This window comes from Arvicola amphibius, chromosome 1, assembly GCF_903992535.2.
Source record: "Arvicola amphibius chromosome 1, mArvAmp1.2, whole genome shotgun sequence".
In the NCBI taxonomy this organism is placed as follows: domain Eukaryota; kingdom Metazoa; phylum Chordata; class Mammalia; order Rodentia; family Cricetidae; genus Arvicola; species Arvicola amphibius.
In genome coordinates, this window is record NC_052047.1 from 69,394,019 (window position 1) to 69,412,027 (window position 18,009).

Here is an 18,009-nt window from a genome sequence, read left to right on the forward strand (position 1 = left end):
TTGGCTTCTCATGTCAGTTTGCTCTTCACTCTAACCTGACTTCTCTGGATGCACAGAGCAGTTCTTTCTAAGCCGGAAGTCTGATGCTCTGGCCGGAGCTCTTCCAAGTCCTCCTGCTTCACTCTTCTGGCCCCAGTGGACGGACAGAATCCTGGTCGCTGGCTACAGCTCTGTGCTCCAGCTACAACCCACAGTGCCTCACCAGACTTCTTTCCTTGTTGGCACAAGACGGACCATGACAAAGGGTTGGTTTCTTAAGGAAAGGGTTGATAAGGACATGGTAGTCCAGTTACTGGGGAGGCTGAGATGGGAGGAACCTGGGCAGCACAGCAGAGAAAGGCCTTATCTCACCCAAACCAACAACAGCGAGAATGGGGGCAGCAGAGGAGAGAAGCACAGGTTATTCGGGAGGCTGCCCAGTTCTTCCTGGGATAGTTGCAGTCTCTCCACCGGGCATCTGTCGTCTGGGTGGAGGAGAGGAGGTGGGTACACAGTGAGTAGTTGAGGCTACCAGACAGCAGGTGGAGCTGATCTGGAGTCCCGGTCTTTGGAGCTCACCAGCTGTGCCACGGCTATGGTCAAGCAACGACAAGACCATGAAACCCAGAAACCACCAGGAGAGATCCGGTCAGGGCCTGACCCGGTGCCTGGGAGGGCCAAGAGTCCCAGCACTACACTCTTTGCTGTGGCCCAGCTCCTGGGATGCCCTGTACAAATGACAGCCTGGGCCCACCATTGTTTCTACAACAATGAGAATATTTATTTTCTTCAAACAGTAAAAATAACATTTTTCTCTCTTTTGTAAAAGTTAAGTACCATCACATTCCATTTTCTTAAATAACAAAATCCTAAAAATATATATTAAATTGTATACAGTGTGTCACACTTCATTTTATATTTTAAAATACACGATGTTTCTGTTTTATTCTCAACGTTGTATATTAAGAGCATATTTACAAATAAAGCCTTATTGTCCAAAGTCAGATCCCTGCTGGAGGGAGAGTTTGGAAATGGGAAGGTCTTGGTGTCATGAGGGTGGCAGGGATGGCAGCTCCCTGTGTTGGCAAGAAAGGATCCCTTGTACACTTCCCTCTGACGGGAGAATCACCTCCTATTGCCCCTCTGCCCACTCAGTCTCAGCCAGTGCGCTCCGTTCCAACATGGCTCTGCTGGCCGACGCGGGTGGCTGGCGGGTCTGACAAGTCCCCCACCTCATACCAAAGCAGCTAGGCTGAAAGCGGCCTGGAGGGAGGGTGAGGACAGAGGTTCCCAAGGCAGCACCCAAAGTGGACATCAAACTCCAAACAGGAGATTCCAACCCCCAGAGAGAACCATGAAAGACTGTGGAGTGAGGAGCTGGCCTAGGAGGCCCAATGTGGGCCCTATCTAGGCCGGCAGAGTTGGGAGGCCATCCGCTTCTAAGTGCTCTTGAAGGTTAAGTGGGGACTGTCCCCACGCTGGCAGCAGCTGGGCAAGCCCTGCTGGTGTCAGGCCAGTGGCTGACGAGGGTCAGGTGGGGTCCTGCCTGGGCTGACATTGGGACGTGGGCTGGCACCTGGCCCAGGCACATCCCATGGACTGGCTCAGGGTCAGGACAGCGATACCTGCCAGAGCTTTGATCTTTGAGAGCTTTTGGCTGAGGGATCCGCAGCAGGGGCTCACAGTTCGGGAAGTCAGAGGTCTGGTCACCTTGCCCACTCCAGGCAGCTGCAGTCCCATCCTGTCTGACGTGGGGAAGACACAGGCTTCTCCCTACTCTGGCTTTACTTTTTAAGCAGCGGGACCTGTGGGGTCTACGTGTGCCCACACATAAGGTCTCTGAGGGTCTCAGCAGTCTTTTGTGCTGCTCTTCTCAGACGATCTCCACCCACCTCGACTCAAACACCCCTCCCCGCAGCACATTCAGCTTTGGGCTGCCCACCTCCCCGTGTTTACCCCGACTGGTAGACATGCCGCTGGCAGGCTCTAACAGAGTGTGCTGTCATTGCTGGGGGTTTGGCCTGGGCGATTCACAGCTTCCCACTGCCCCATGCTATTGTAAAATGGGCTTGTGTTTCCTGGGGCTGGTCCCCAAAGAGGAGGTGCATACTGGGATGCTGGGCTGTGCTCAGGCCAGCAGCAAGAGCAGTGTGGGCACATCCACTGCCCTTCCTGAGGACGTCAGTAAAGGGCAGCTGTGCTGTAGCTGCCACCACCGGGCAGCTTCCTCCTTCCTGAGCTTGCAGTGTGAAGAAGCAGGTGAGCGGTGGTGCCAGTGAGCAGGGCTAGACAAATGTCCTGGCCAGCTGAGCCTTCCCTGGAGAGCCCACATGCTGCTCTGTGACTCGACACTTGCTTCCCGAGGCTCCCACACACGCTATGAACGCCTGGAACCTGCTCCTGTCAGTCTATCTCCAGCGGTCCTTGTGCGTGGTGAGCCTGTCTTCAGACCGAGGCGCCTGCCGCTTTTCCAGATGACCCCAGCAGCTCTGTACCCTGCAGGCCTCCCATGGGAGCTGGACAGCACCCCTGGCCCACTGCAGAGACACAGTTTCCTCCTCCAGTTGCCTCTCTACCCATCAGCTCTGGTCACTGCCTCTCCCTGAGGATGCTCCCCATGGTCCCATGTAGTCCTCTGTCCTGGGAGCAGCCAGTTACTGATGGACTGGCCAACCCTACAAAAGGCCTCAATGGCAGCGGCTTAGAGACGCAGGGGAGGTAAGCAGTGCTCCAGGAGGGCACCCGGGAGATCAGAGGCCCACAGCTCCAAAGCTCAAGTGCTGGCAGGACAGCAACCAAGGTCCCCCTTCAGGGCACAGGTTGTTCCTCTCAGCTACTGCTGACAAAGGTCACTTCCAGACTGCAGGACTTCTCCAGCAGGGATGGCCCTTCCTCTCACAACTGGCGGCCTCCGTAACTGGGACTCTGAATCTTTCAGCCTCTCCTGGAAAGATCTCCAGTTCCCAGGCCCTGCCTTTTCCTTTTGCCAGCTTCTGCCTCCCTGCCTAAGGGACAGAGTGATGGGGCAGGACAAGCCCTTACCTTAACTACTCTGTCCCCCTGATAAGGGACAAAGGACATAGCTCTTGGTAGTTGTGACCTTCTTTTAAAATGGTAGACACCTCATGTAGGATCCACAGGTCTCCGTCTTATCACAGGATGCTGCCCACAGCTATGCTACAGTTTTCTCTCTCTCTTTTTGGCAGTATTGGCATTGACCCTAGGGCCTCATGTATGCAAGGCAAGCTCTCTACCACTGAGCTACAGCCTCCGCACTATGCTACAGCCTTTAAACTCCTGGTTCTGAACTAGGAGTTAGCTGAGAGGACAGAGGGACAGGCTGAGTTCAGATTCCACAGACCTGTGCACTGCTTGGGGGCCAGGCTAGGTAAGTCTAGTACACAAGCAGTTTACCGTGTCGCCCCATGGACAAACAGGTGGATTATTTTATGCTCAATCCCCAGGTTAGCCCTGCAGGCCAGTAAGTATTGTTAAATACCCTCTAGAAAGAAGACATCTAGTGTGACCCTGTTCTCAGTCCCCTCAGACTAGATGAGGCACATCTTAGCCGGCATCAGAGAGAACGCTACAGGCCTGGAACAGAGCACTGGGCCTCTGTGCACTCTGAGGTGCTAACATCTAAAAGACCACATTTGGCAGGGAACCAGGCCAGCCTTCAAGAAAACCCCATAATTTCTTCAGTCTGGCTCTGTTCCAAACTGTAAAAATCAGGGGAAACTGATCCATACACAGTCAAAATAGAAAAGAAAAACGCATCACACACTAAACTACCCACCACCCAACAGTTGTCCAGAATCAGGTCCAGCTGCGTCCTGTCAGCTCAGCCCCGGTCTTGGCAGAGCTGCAGGCCAAGGGCGGAGCTTCGAGTGTCCAGCCTAAGTGCATGGGATGGAGGACTCCAGGCCACAGTGCCCCTGCAGCAGGACCCCAGCAACCTTCAGCTCAGGAGCAGCCTCCTGTCTCGGTGCGGTGTGGCTTCAGTCACTCACGAGGGGATTCCGGTCATCTTGTTGGCTCTGGCCCTTGAGCTTCTTCTTAAAGATGGAGATTGTAGTGGAAGGTTCATAGAAAATGGTCCAGATCTCCCCAGAAGCCCCTGATTGACGACAGCCCCTAAGGTCTCCTGAAGCAGGAACACGATGAGACCTGCCAAATGAAAATAATTTTTCAAGCAAATCTGAACAAAGCACTCAGACCATCACTTCACGAGGCACCTGGACCTGTGAGGCACAGCCTTGGGAAGGACGCTGGCTGCCTTAAGGAGTCAAGGATCAAGGCTGGGTAAGGCAGCACACGCCTTTAATCCCAGCTCAGGAAGAAGCAGGAGGCAGGTCTCTGTGAGTTTGAGGCCAGCCTGGTCTACAGAGAGAGTTCCAGGACAGCCAGGGCTACACAGAGAAACCCTGTCTGGAAAAACAAAGAGAGAAGAATGGAATCTGGCCTGTGGGCATGGGCATAGAGGCAGGCTGCAGGGCACTCTCCTCATGGTAATGAGGGACTTTGTCAAAATAATTCAAAGCTGGAAAAGGCTGTTGGAGAGATTATGAATTAATTTTCAAATATCCTTCTTCTCTTCATCTTCTTCTCTCCCCACCCCATAAAACAATACGATCTACAAAGGCCACTTACCTAGAAGCCTGCCTATCTTAATCAGGTAAGGGGACATAGTCAGTGTGAAGCAGAGAGCCCTGACTTACAGCCCTATTCCTAGCCCGCCCTTCTCTTGATCTCCTGACAGGCAGGAAAACTGGGGGGGGGGGGGTTTCCAGGGTTAAGAGGAGTGAGGTGTGTGCTTTAGGGCTTCAGCCCTGCTACGAGACACTGGGCCCTGGAGCTAGTGCAGGGACACACAGGCAGGATTTCCTAGAATGTAGATTATAACATTTAACACACCTAGTAGGTCCTTTGAAGGTGAAGGTTCTACATCAATGAGGTCAGCCTGTGCTGACACATCTAGTATTTACTCCTTTTCATTATTCACTAGCAACGGTGTTGCAGTGGCACTGCTAGATACTGTAAGCAGTGCAGAGGTGCTCTGGAGTCTACACTGTGGGGAGAGCAGTGCAGAGGTGCACTGGAGTCTACACTGTGGGGAGAGCAGTGCAGAGGTGCACTGGAGTCTACACTGTGTGGAGAGACATTAGTTATGTTCAGTCCTACATAATTTTACACAAGGGTATTGAGAAGACTCAAGATTTGATACCCACATTATGTTCTGAAACTAAATCTCAACAGATACCAAGATAAGACATTCTCCTCCACATTTCACTCTTTCCCTCTGTGCACGTGCGTGTGTGTGCATGTGCGTGTGTGTGCACGTGCGTGTGTGTGTGCGTGTGTGTGCATGTGTGTGTGTGTATCTGTCTGAACGGTGAGCTCAGCTGACAACAGTAAGGACATTATTTCTACTACAAAAGTTCAGAGAGGAGATGGGTAAGGTCACTAGTGTGGCCACAGCTGGCTTCCATGTGTAAATGTTTGCAGCAGAGGTCAAATGAGGCCAGGAAAGGCGGCTCTTACTAGAACTCCGAGTTCAGGAAGGCCTTTAAGTGGGAACCAGAGAAAAGATAACTGGAGTCTATAGAAAGCAAAAACTCGAAGCACACAAACAGCACTCTCCTGGAAGGCACAGCACACAGGGAACATCTTCCTTTCTTCAGTTTTACTGGACTAAGTGATAAAGCCTTTATCCTTTAGTTAAAAAAATGAAGACAGGTTTTGCTTCTTGTTTTATTTGAGACGGTGTCCCTTTGTAGTCCAGGCTGGCCTGATATTTATTATGTAGAAAAAGCTGGCCTCAAACTTGTAGCAATATTGCTGTCTCTGCCCAATGAGTACTGAGATCACAGGCATGAGCTACTGTACCTAGCAGAAATAGGGTCTCCATGAGCTGCTCACATTGGCCTCAGTCATAATGCGGCTTCAGCTTTCTAAGTAGCTATGATTACAGGTACCTGGCTTAAATAAATGTTCAAAAATAATGTTTAGGGTGATAGGTGTATTTCCTGGCCACCTGGGTTTAAGACAGAGTATGGGCACACACAGACCAGCAGAGCCCCAGACAGCAGCACAGACAGCACAGGGCGTCAGTGCTTCTCTCGGCCTGGATCTAAGAAATTTTCCATAGCAAACAGCAATAAACGCAGAGGCCATGGCTGGTCAAATGCAGAGAACAAGAGGTTGTTGAGCCTTAAAATGGATACCATTCTCACCTCCTCCAAAGGTCAGGGAACACGATGGAAAGGGGGGGAAATAACATAAGAGAAGGTGATAGCAAGTGCTGTCTTATGGCCATGCCATGGCTTTGGCACTCGGGATTTGAGGCAGCTATGGCTGCACACATAGGGTCTGTATAACGTTTAGTCACAGGTAAGGGAGTGGCTCGTGGGCGAATGGCAGTGTGGGGTTTGGAGGTGAGGATGTCGTTGTCTTCAGGGGGTGGCCCCTGTGAGCTGTTCATGCTCCAGTGCACAGGTCTACACCCTCGTCCACGTGGGCAGCCCTGCCCGAGCCCAGTGGGCCACAGAGTAAAAGCAGAAACAAACCAGAAAGACATGAAAGTGGGATGGGGACCTGGTAGGGGTGATGGGAGGAGGGGAGGGGAGAGGTGAGGGGTGACTGTGAGCAGAGTGAATTCTATACAGGTAAGCGACTGTCAAAGAATAAATTAGTACAAATTATTAAGCACTAACTGAAATGTTGAAATTCTCTTTGTAAGACTTCCTTAGTTTCTAGAGGCACTAAGAAAAATGGACAGTACTGTCCTAGGAAGCTCGACTTAAATGCAAACCTCTTCAAGGGAACAGCAAACACCCAAGCAGAACTGCTGTTTCCTCTGCCAGGATGGTTTCAACCCTTCCTGGAACGAATCTACTGAACACAGAATCCCTCCACCTCAGTGTGATCTGTCCTGTTGTCTGTTTCTTTTGAGAAGAGGTGGAATGGTCTCCGCCTTGTGCTGCTGGGACTCGGCCTCTGGAGTCATGTTCAATTTACAGCTGTACCCAGACAAAGGAAGAATGACAGAGGCAAGGACTGCCGGCCTCCCCGCCCTCTCTTGTACTCACTTAAACGTGACATGCAGAAGGATCTTGGCAACGACGGCTGTGACTGTGAGGATGAGGAGGGTTGCCAGGCCATACACGGTCCATCCTGCAAGTGCAAAGAGAGCTCACCAGATTTGTCCTTATTTTCCAAAGGAGACTGGCAGTGCTGGGGGCTCTGCCCACTCTGCAAACCTGGCAGTGGGAGTAACCGGAGCTGGGTTGAGCATGGAGCTTTCTTATGGCCTTGCCTTGTTCTGAAACTTCCTCTGTAAATTCCAAACACTGGACTTGGAGTCAAAAGGGGTGTGGTGAATTGTCTGCCACCAGAACTCATCAATCAGTTACCTAGAAGCCTTTGGGTCCCAGTTCTCTGTCTGAGAAACGAGAAGTGTGACCTATGAAATCCTGCTGGAATCCAGTCTAATGATGTGGGGCTGGAGAGGCCTCCCTCCCTGACCTCATGACCAAATGATAGACGGCCCCAGCTCATTCAGAGACTATGCCCTCGACAGAAAAGGAGGGAAGGAGATCATGGCCCATGTCTCTCCTGCATGGCTTCTCTTCACAGCTCTTAGTGCTCCTGACCTTTGACAGTGTGTCTGGTTTTCTTCCTCCCACTGGCAACCAAATGAAACATGCACAGTATTGTCCTAGCATTCTGTGTGCGCTTCGCTCTGCAGAAGGGGAGGAATGTCTGGCCTGTGCTGCCCACAGCTTAGAGATTCGCCTCATGTTTCTAGACAAAAGAAGGGCAGGGGTTTATCTGCTTCAGTGTATGGTCCAGTGTTTAGAACAGTGCATCGTATCACTGAAGGAATTCTGTGTCTTTTGGTCTTATTGTTTCTCTCCATTTTGGTGCATGTTCTATGGCTAAGCCAACCTCTAGCCTGTATGTATCTTCTGAATAAGCTCTACACTGGGGCTCTAGAAAGATGCTCCCAGAATTATGTCTTTTCTTATAATGATGAAGAAACCAGCATAGCTGTTAATCACAGTTGCCAAAGGCACACAGAGTCCATCTTTGGAAGGGACCTAAGTTGAGGAGAACTTTCTCTGAAAGGTCATGCAGACTAGAGGTTGCAGAGCCAATATCCCAACCTGTGTCAGAAGGAGAAGCACCCACAAGCACCTTTATTTCTGTAAGGATTGAGGGAACTACCTTCCACTCTGTGGCCGCTGGCCCCAACTGATGGTGCCCAGGAATGGCTACCTGGGACAGTCTGCGGTGGGTGGCTGGGGCTGGTGGTGATGACATAGAGGACTTTGGAAGAGTGGGCAGCACTGACGCTGAGGTTGGCTTGTTCGGTGATCACCTCTGCCAGTGTCTGGTTGACTGGAGGCCTCTCCTGTGGTGGTTCTTCCTTGGTGGCTAGAAGATCAAAAGGATTAACCAGAGAAAGCCAAGGAAGACAGCAAGAAGGAGAACACTGCTCTGGTTGGGATGAGGCCTTTTCTATTTTTCTTTCTCTGTATGTGAGAGAATGTTTTGCATGGGTGTGGGTGCACATGCATGTGGGGTGCATGTGTGTGGGTATAAATGCATGTGAGGTGACGTGTCTGGGTGTAAATGCATGTAGGGTGCATGTGTGTGGGTGGACATGCATGTGGGGTACATGTGTTGCAGATACACATGCATATAGGGTGCATGTGGGGGGTGTACATGCATGTGAGGTACATGTGTGTGGGTGTATGCATGTGTGGGGGTACACATGCATGTGGGATACATGTGTGTGGGTAAAAGTATGTGGATGCACATGCATGTGGGGTGCATGTATGTGGGTCTCATATAGCCCAGGCTAGCCTCCAGCAATGTAGCAAAGTTGCCTCCAGCAAACTTTTAATTTTCCTGCCTCTACCACCCAAGAGCTGGCATTACAGGTATATGCCAGAAGTGCTGGATGAGGCCCGTTCTGATTCAAGTATACATGCGGTTCCCTCTGCTGGTCTCACTGATAACAAAGTAGAACCTGTCAGGTAGTGGCTATGCAGGGGCGGAAAGTAGAGACCACTGATTCTAGTTATGAGACTGGTCTCTCAGACACGGGACCCCACCTTTGTGCTCTGCAGCACCTCCTTGCTATGATTGACCCAATCCCACCCCCTCCATTAGTCTGCACCACTTACTATAGCTCACGACCCTAGCTTTTTTTTGAGTTGTGCAGTTCAATACCTGTGCTTCTCAGGGGCTAGCAAAGGCTCATGTCTGCACATGTGTTCATATCAGAGGGGAAGAGTGTACGTCTCTGAGAAAAGATGGCAAGAAAGTTTGTGGGACTGCCAGGGATGTTCAGATGAAGCAGAATAGGTGAACTGACCATTCAGGAACCTTTCATCTGCCACCCACCTCCTTTTATCTACCCATTTGCTTGTCTATAAACTGCCACTAGCACTACTAAATCAGGCCGAAGAGATGGCTCAATGGCTGCTCTTTCAGAGGACCTGAGTTTGGTTCCCAGCACCCATATAAGGCAGTTCATGACTATACCTTTAGCTCCTAGTGATCTGGTGCCCTCTCTGGTTCCCAAAGCAACCCACATACCCGTGGCATACACTCACAAAGATATAAATAAAATCTAAAATAAACAAAAATATTAAAATAGTGAAATTGAAATATAAACCAATTGTGCACTGGAAGGTGGGGAGTTGTGCACTGGAAGGTGGGGAGTTGTGCACTGGAAGGTGGGGAGCTGTGCACTGGAAGGTGGGGAGTTGTGCACTGGAAGGTGGGGTGTTGTGTACTGGAAAGTGGGGAGTTGTGCACTGGAAGATGGGGATGAATCAGTGTTGAGATCATCTGCAGCTGAGTCATTAGGTCCATGTCTGCCCTTAAAGAACCACTTTAGGCTTGAAAACCCTGGTAAGAAAGAGAAGGCCAAGGCGCCTATGCTCCCAGAGACAAGGATGTCTTACCTTGGTATAAGACAGCAAATCCCTGGGCCTGATTGATGTGATCAGAGAAGAAATACAAAATGACAAAATCCAGAGAGACATTAAAGGACAAGGGCGGGTGGTTCCTTCCATTGAAACGGACCAGGACACGGTGGGTGTAGCCATCCAGCAGCTCCACCATGTCTGCGGAATCCCTGATATCAAATAAGGTGAAGTTGAAGTGGATGTGAGAGGCTCCTGGGACCCGGATAGTCCAGTAGCAGACCCGCCCAGTGGCGTAGGTGTCCGGGAAGTCAGGAGAGTAGACCACGGCTGCCATGGCTGAGTAGTTCCCACCGCAGGCGCCCACGAGAGCTGCAGAGGAGAAGACAGTGGGCCTGAGTCTCAGCCTTGGGCTCCTCTCTAATTCGGGCACAAACAAACTCCTAAGAAATGTGAGCCTATTAGGGACATTGTTTCCAGCTACAAAACCAAACCATCTTGGGTTTTAGGATCAAATCACAAAAGGAATCACTTACACCCTGAACGAATGCCTGTGTCGACTATTTGGTTTCCCCCAGGAGGCTGTACACTTAGTGCTCAGAAGAGCAGCCTACGCTGGGGTTTGGCTGGAGTCAGGCAGTCTGGATTCAGGACCAGCAGAGCCATGTGATCCTAGGGGCTGCACCTCATTCCCAGGCCTCTCACTGTGTTTCCAGTTTAGGGCCAGCACCTGCTCCTGTATCCTGTGACAGTGAGAGGACGCGAGAGACAAAGTGCATGGCGACACTGGGACCTCCCGGCAGAGGAGGGCTTTGCAGACTGAAGTCCTCAGAGGCGCAGTGCTCGCATGAGGGGGAACAAGTGCCTGGCATGTGTGGCCATGGTTGGATCCCCAGAAGCACCCAAGAGGAAGGAGGGGGTGAGCCCAGATTCAGGAGGCTCTGTATCAGCTATGCTTTCTCTGGACTTATTTTTGATTGACAAGTCTTTAGAAAGGTGATACAGCCACTTTCTGTCTCACCACGACCTTGGAGATGAAGGACTTCAGGAGGGAGTGCAGGAATAGGATTTAAAAGAAAGTTTATTTCTCAGTGCTGGGATGGGACCCAGGGCCATGAGCAGGCCCAGCAAACACTCTTCCACTGAGCTACATCTCCAGCAGGCGCTAGGCGAGTTCTTCTCTATTTAGCACACACAGAAGTAAAGAAAATATGCTGCTTTACTGGCCCTGGTGGTGGAGCCTGTAGTTCTAATGCGGAGGAGGCTGAGGGCAGGATGGGCAGTTCAAGACCCTGTCTCAAAACACCAAACGCTGGCGAGAGCTTAGTGGTAGCGCCCCTGACTAGCATCTGTGTCCCTGGGGTTGATCTCTAGCTCTGGGAAAACAAACAAAGCGAGCTTCTTTCTCATCCTAGGAAGAAGAAAGCTCAAGATCAGAAGCCGAGGTCTCAAGACAGCCAAGGAAATTTAATACTAACAAGTACAAATTGGGCCACAGAATTAGGCTCATCTGTGCCAGAGCACAGGAGAGAGGTGACCACCACAGAGCACGTGAGACAGCTGCGGTTAAAACTGTAACAGGTTCCTAGGGGCCGCGTCAGCCTGACTTTTCCACTGAGGGCACCGAGAGCCTGAGATACCGTGGTGTTTGCCTTCACTTACAAGCTCTTCTGCATAGGCCTCCCAGAGCTGGCAGGACTGACCAGTGTCAAGCAGTCAGCCAGAGTTCCACTTGGGGGCACAGGCGTGTAGGAGGTGATAGGTTGCCGCTAAGGGGCGAGCCTGGAACACCTCCTACTTCCCGGGCCCTCCTCTCAAAGGAGGCAACAGCCTCCAGCTGCTGGGAGAGGGCAGTTAGTTCATTGCTCCCAGGGCCATCGGAGAGAGGCAGATGTGAAACGTGTTTGTTCCTGGGGAGGGAGAAAGGCCCACTGCTTCTGGGAGAAGAAGCAAAGACCTCAGCCCTGGTTGCCTTAAGGAGAGAGCAGGATTCTTTTGCAAGTTCCACCAAAGACCAAAGTGGTGTGTGGCTGCCAGGAGGACGGGGGATTGGCGAGCCACTGAAATTGCCTTGATCCTGTGGCTGGTGGCATGCCCTAAGTCGAAGATGGGCAGGGGAGCCAGCCACCCCCATGCCTTTCCACGGAGAGCAGCAAGTAACAGACAGTGGCCTTCTACGAGAGCAGGACACAAAAGACCCTGCTCAAAGCTGAGCGTGGAACAGAACACTAAAAACCACTACTCTACTCTATTCTACTGTAACCACAACTTCGGGGATCTGAGGGTGCCTGCATCAAAGGAAATGACAGACAAACAACCCAAACCTAGCTCAGCTACTGACAGACCCCAGCCTAGTTCCCAAACTAAGCAGGCCGCCCAAGTGTAAATGCTATTTACTTTAGCATCTACCATTCCACCCACAGTGTGTGGCATTAAACAGAATACCACAGCACACACATAAAAGCAAGACAACATGGGGAAAGATTCACTGTCAAGATAAAAAGCAATCCACGAACAAAATGCATGAGTGACCCAGATGTTGGAACTGTCAGCCATGCAGGAGTACAGTACAGCTTATAGTGAAAAGAAAGCCGCACACTGGGACAGATCAGAAACCCAGGACGGGTGTGGGCACTACAGGAAGAGTCGAGTGAACAAGGCATGTACTACAAGACTGTGATTCTGGCACTTAGAAGACAGAGGCAGGAGAATTAGTAATTTCACGGCTACATGAAGTTTGAGATCAGCCTTGTCTCAAAAACCCAAAGGAATCAAATGTTGGGACTGGAGAGATGGCTCAGCAGTTTTGAGTGCACACTGCTCTGTGTGAGCACACACAGAAAGCACAGCTTCTGTAGGCCCATATTTCATACGAGATATTTGCAGCCAGGTTCTCTGGCCATGCTTAGCTCCAAGGGCAGTTGCTATTCTGCCAGAAACCTGAAGCCACCTAACAAAAGACTCTGGATGAATGCTGCTTCTCTTTGTTATTATGTAAATTGCCTGGGAAGAGGTGTGAATTCCAAACTGGTGACTACGTTACAGGTATTCCCGGGTCCCAGGAAAGAGAATATTAATGAGTATCCACCTTGGTTTACCTGGGGGAAATAAAAGGTTTGAAGAATAAACGCGGGTAGATATTCAGGGATGAATGAAGCCTGAGATGCCCTTCCGATATTGCTATTGCTGTGTGAACTGTGTCTCATTATTTCCCACGCCTTTGTATTGGTCCAGTTGGGGAATAGTAGTTTTTATGTTGGGGCTTTGGACCCTGACAAGCTTCCGTGGACCAAGAAAGAAAATCATCAGGGACACTGGGCATCACTGACCACAGACTTTAAAGCACAAAACTGGATCAGTTATATTATGATGTATTTATTTTGTTATTGTTAATAAAAGGAATCCTAGCTGCTAAAAAGAATTAAAACTGGCAAACTTGGGCTTACCTTGGCTCTGGTGCTTACTAACTGAGGTAACTCACTTTATTTTGGGGGTTTCTTTTTTTTTGTTTTGTTTTTTGAGATAAACTCCTATATATAGCTGAGGCAAGCTTTGAGGTAAACACTGTACAATGTCCAAGTTAGAATCTTCAATAGATCTGCTATAAATTGGGCTGGGCTGGGCTGGACAGTTACGCTATATGAGTGAACTGTGTCCCCCGAAAGGATGGATTCAGTTCCTACTACTAGGATCTTTATACATGTAATCACGTTAAGATGATGTCAAAATGGTTAGAGAGGGTTTTATGTGCTGTGGCCAGAGCCTTCATGAGACCCACAGAAACAAATACACAAAGTGGGAAGATGGGAATGTTTGGGAAAACGGAGGAGCGGGTGAGCAGCTATACGCCGATGGATGCCAGAGGTAGTTGGTGATGGTCGGAATCTGCAGTGTCCCCTACAGGCTCACGTTTTGATTTCCCGTCTCTAGCTGGTAGTGCTATCTGGGAAGAGGTGAGCAGCTGAAGGTATATAGTACACCAATACCTGGCTCTGGTACCTTCTATGATCCCTGGTCTATCACCATGTGAATGGTCTCTGCCTCATGGTCTGGCCACCATGAACTGAACTGTTCTGCCATCCTTCCTTGAATGACAGAGCCCCCTGAAACCATGAGCTAGACTAAACACTTCCTCCTGGAAGCTGCTCCTGTCAGATATTTGGTTAAAATGACGCAGAAGTAACTAACAAGAAACTGGTACTAGGAACGTAGGTGACTGTCTGGGAACCAGTTCACAGGAGGAGGGCAGAGGGTGGAGAAGCAAGCTGTAGGAGTCTCAGAGTGGTGTCCGTCTACTTAGTGATTCTTGTGAACGCAGGAGCCAGAATATCAACAGAAGTGAGTGTGACGCTTGTGAGGCTTCGGGTCACAACAAGGGCTCTCGTGAGCAGAACTGCGGCCTGTCCTGTGCATTCTGGCATAGATTTTGTCTATGTCCTGCTGTATCCTGAAAATCTGAGTGAGGTTAAATTAAAATGTAATGGAAAATAACTCAGCAGAAGAAAAAATTGAAGATAGTACAGCATTCTGCTTGTAATATGGTAATTATGGGTGTCTTTTAGCTAGGTTTATCATGAGACTTCAGAGAAAAAGACACAGAGCAAAAATGAGAATTAAACAGTTTGGTCAGAAATGAGAATGTTTAAAGTCACAGACAAAACAAATTGAAAGAAGAGGCCACAGTTGTCAAAGACAGGAATGCCACTTTGGACTGAGACAACAAAGTTCTCTGATGGCATTTCAGGAAGTGGCACACTGCCACCCACCGAAGGCTCTGGGTGTATATAGGAGGTTTTACAAGAGAGGGGCAGCCAAGGTGCCCCGCTGGAGAAGGGCCGCTGGAGAACTGGTTTCCGAGCGCATGTGCCTAGCACTCAGGCAGCTGCAGCCACAGTCCAAGCAGGCCTGGGCACATCACAGGCTGTCCATAGAGCTCAAACTGTGATGTGGTACTGGTCTCACTGGCTGCCAAAGGCAAGACCTACAGAGTCACAGTATTTCACTGACATTTGTTGGTGTTGTGCATGGGGGTCAGGGGACACCTCAGATGTTCTTCAGAAGCTGTCTCCCTTGTTTCTTGAGACAGGAGCTTACCAAGTAGGCTAGGCTGGCTAGCCACTGAGTCCCGGGACTGACCCACTACCTCCTAGCGCTGTGGTGACAAGCAGGTGTCACCATGCCCAGCTGAGCCATTGCCTCAGCCCTGCACAGACATGAGACTGAAGAAAGTCCCTGACAGACTATGCAGGAAGCTATGAGAGTAAAGCATAAACGTCAGTGGGGACCTTGGGACATGCCAGGAGCACAGAGAATGTCTGTGTGTTTCGAGTGGCAGGGCCATGTGGGCAGGGTACCCAAGCCTGTTGGAGTCAATGCCATGACACATATACAGATGGCAGCAATGGAGCACTAGGATTTAATATGCCTGGCTTTGAACTTTCTGTGGTCCACTCTTACTGCTTTCCTGCTCCTGCTGTTTGGAAATGAGGATGCTGACTCCTGCCACAGTATATTGGGAATGTGTAACTCCTTTTGGTGTCATAAGGATCAGGGTTCAAAGTTTGCCTATGTTTTGGAAGAGACTTTAGACATTTGAACAGAGTTGAGGTTGTTAAGACTTAGGGTTAGGGGCTAGAGAGATGGCTCAGTGGTTAAGAGCACTGGCTGTTCTTCTAGTGGACTTGAGTTTAATTTCTAGCACCTATATGGCTTCTCATGACTATGTGTAACTCCAGTTCCAGGGGATATGGCCTCTGAGGACATCAGGCCTGCATGTGGTGCACAGACAAACATACAGCAGAAGCACCCATAAGCAAAATGAAAAAATAATAAAGTCTCGGTTTCAAACAAGAACTGTGAAGACTTCTAAGTTGGACTAAGTGCATTTTGTACTAAGATGGCTATGAACTTGGGGATTCTGAGGTGACTTCCCACTGGAGTCTGAAATGTCTTTGCTTATTCCTCTGGTTGTGAAGTTCTGGAATGCACACAGATGGAAGAAGTAAGCTCTTCCAAGGGGCGGGCCTTTGAAGGTCATAGTTCACTGGCTGGTTCTGGCACTCTCCTGCTCAACTGACATATGAACTGTTTCCGCCACGAACCAAAGCCACTCCATCACTCCCTCCTGCTGTAACGCCCTGAAACCCCTCTGATGCCATGGGCCAGAAGAAATCCTTTCCTGCCATAAGTTGCTTCTCTTTTGTGTGTCGGTCACAGTTTCTGGAGCCTTGAGAAGGAGCATGGCCTGCTGACATCTTGACTGGGGGCTTCTACTTCTACCTTTGTGAGAGAGTGAGTTCTATTGACTTAAGCCCCACAATTTGTGATCTTCATTATAGCAGCTCTAGGAAACAAGTCTCGCGAAGGGTTTGTTCAAAGTGGAGCTCCCTGCCTAGTCGAGATGTCACAAGTGCATGCCTGGTCCCTAGGCCATCAAAGACAGCAGATGGGCTGAAGAATCCTCAGTAAGCTCGTGGCCTCTCTTCTGTGACTTTTCTTTCTAGAGGGTTAACATCGGGTGCCATAGCTCTCATGAGGTCTCGCCGAGTGTTTGTGTGTGGATTAGGGTGAGGGATTAGAGGATAGTGCTGGAAGGGTCAAGGCTCAGGTCCATCCTTCACTTGGCACAGCTCTGCCTTTGCCTCACAAATGTGGTGGGGCAGAGAGGTGGAGGCTCAGGCATACGCACATACAGGGCTGGAAAAACGACTTGAAGTATTTGCAAAGTGATCCTCTCAGATACACACTGGTGAGGCCCAAAGTCCCAGTGCTTACAAACACACAAAGGGGGATGTTTTTGCACGTGAGAGCAGATGCTCTACGGGAATGCAGGAATGCAGTCTATGGGCTAACCTGACAGCCTCGTCTTTCTGCTTGTCAAAGTAGCCCCAAGATGGCCTGTGGGGAGCACAGAGGCTCTGCACGCACAGATTAGCACCAGGGGAACCAGGAAAGACAAGCACACCAGAGGGAGGGATGACTAACCTGTTATCCACCCAGAAGGCTAGGAGGGAATGCGATTCATAGCTTGGTGACCTATGTGCTGTGTGGCTGAGATCACAGTGGATCCTCCCCCAAACTTTTATCATGAGCTTATCAATCTATAGAACAGATCTTTATGGAAGATGTCACATATATTTAAAAAGAGTTTTGATGTAGTCACATCTTAAGCTTTATTGTGTATATGGGACTGAGTGGATTATCACCAGGAAATTTTTCCCCAAATTGTGCAGCTTAAATATGCCTAAAATAAACTACTTGGAGTCAGATGAAGTTTGAACCAACAGTAGCTACTGAGTCATGCTGAACTTGTCCCCAATAATCATTCCTCTGCTGGCCATGGTGGTCTATGACCAGCAAAGACACTTGCAAATAGCCAAGCTCCTTAGAGCACTAGTCACAACTACAGCCGGACACTGTTGTCTTTCTAGAGGAGGTCACAGTCAGCCTTTCTGTGCTTCAGTCCCAAGAGCTGGGTTATGGTTGGCATCATATGACAGGTGCTTTGTGAGTACTGACGGGGAATGAATAGTAAATGGAAAGGCAGTGGGTAGGCCTGCTGCCCCATCATGCCTCTGGCACCATACTCACTGTCAAAGAGGATAATCCTGCCGTCTCCACCACAGGGCTGCGTGTGGTCCCCAAAGCAGACACTATTGCACTCAGTGCTGGCTGCCTCCCCGTGCTTCCAGTAGTCAGGATTGTTCCCACAGAAGCATGCGTAGCCCGACTCCATCCCAGCAAACTGCCACACGAGAAAAAGACTGTGAGGACTTCTAAGCTGGACCAAATGTCTTCTGCACTATGAGATGCTATGAACTTGGGGAGTCTGGGGTAAATGTTATCACTGGCTGTTGGAAATGTTACAGGGGTGGTAGTGAGCAATCAGCCTCACTACCTAGTCCACCCTTCCCCGTGACCTCCCTTAGTTTTTCTGCCTACTCTAAGCTCCACACCACTGTGTTCACTGTCTGTGAGGATTCCTTTCTAATGCTCTTATTCCCACTGCATGTAACTAAATCTTTAAGGAGGACAACATTCCTTAAACGTGAAATACTCATGAAAACAGCTAAACATTTTATTGACTGTTTAC

At 49.9% G+C, this 18,009-nt stretch overlaps 1 protein-coding gene across 2 annotated transcripts in view; it reads right to left on the reverse strand.

Annotated features, from left to right (window-relative positions):
• Window positions 1-735: 735 nt before the first annotated feature.
• Window positions 736-18,009, reverse strand: part of Kremen1 (kringle containing transmembrane protein 1) — a 70,650-nt gene continuing 53,376 nt past the window's right edge. The window contains exons 5-9 of one of the 2 annotated variants that reach the window (XM_038332696.1): window positions 17,508-17,661; window positions 9,957-10,289; window positions 8,257-8,415; window positions 7,068-7,152; window positions 736-4,146 (exon numbers count right to left, since the gene is read on the reverse strand). In XM_038332696.1, the coding sequence (XP_038188624.1) occupies window positions 3,978-4,146; window positions 7,068-7,152; window positions 8,257-8,415; window positions 9,957-10,289; window positions 17,508-17,661 (900 nt within the window). In that variant the 3' untranslated portion in view covers window positions 736-3,977. Of the gene's footprint in view, window positions 4,147-7,067; window positions 7,153-8,205; window positions 8,416-9,956; window positions 10,290-17,507; window positions 17,662-18,009 lie in introns of both variants that reach the window. The other variant, XM_038332687.1, reaches the window with a different exon arrangement.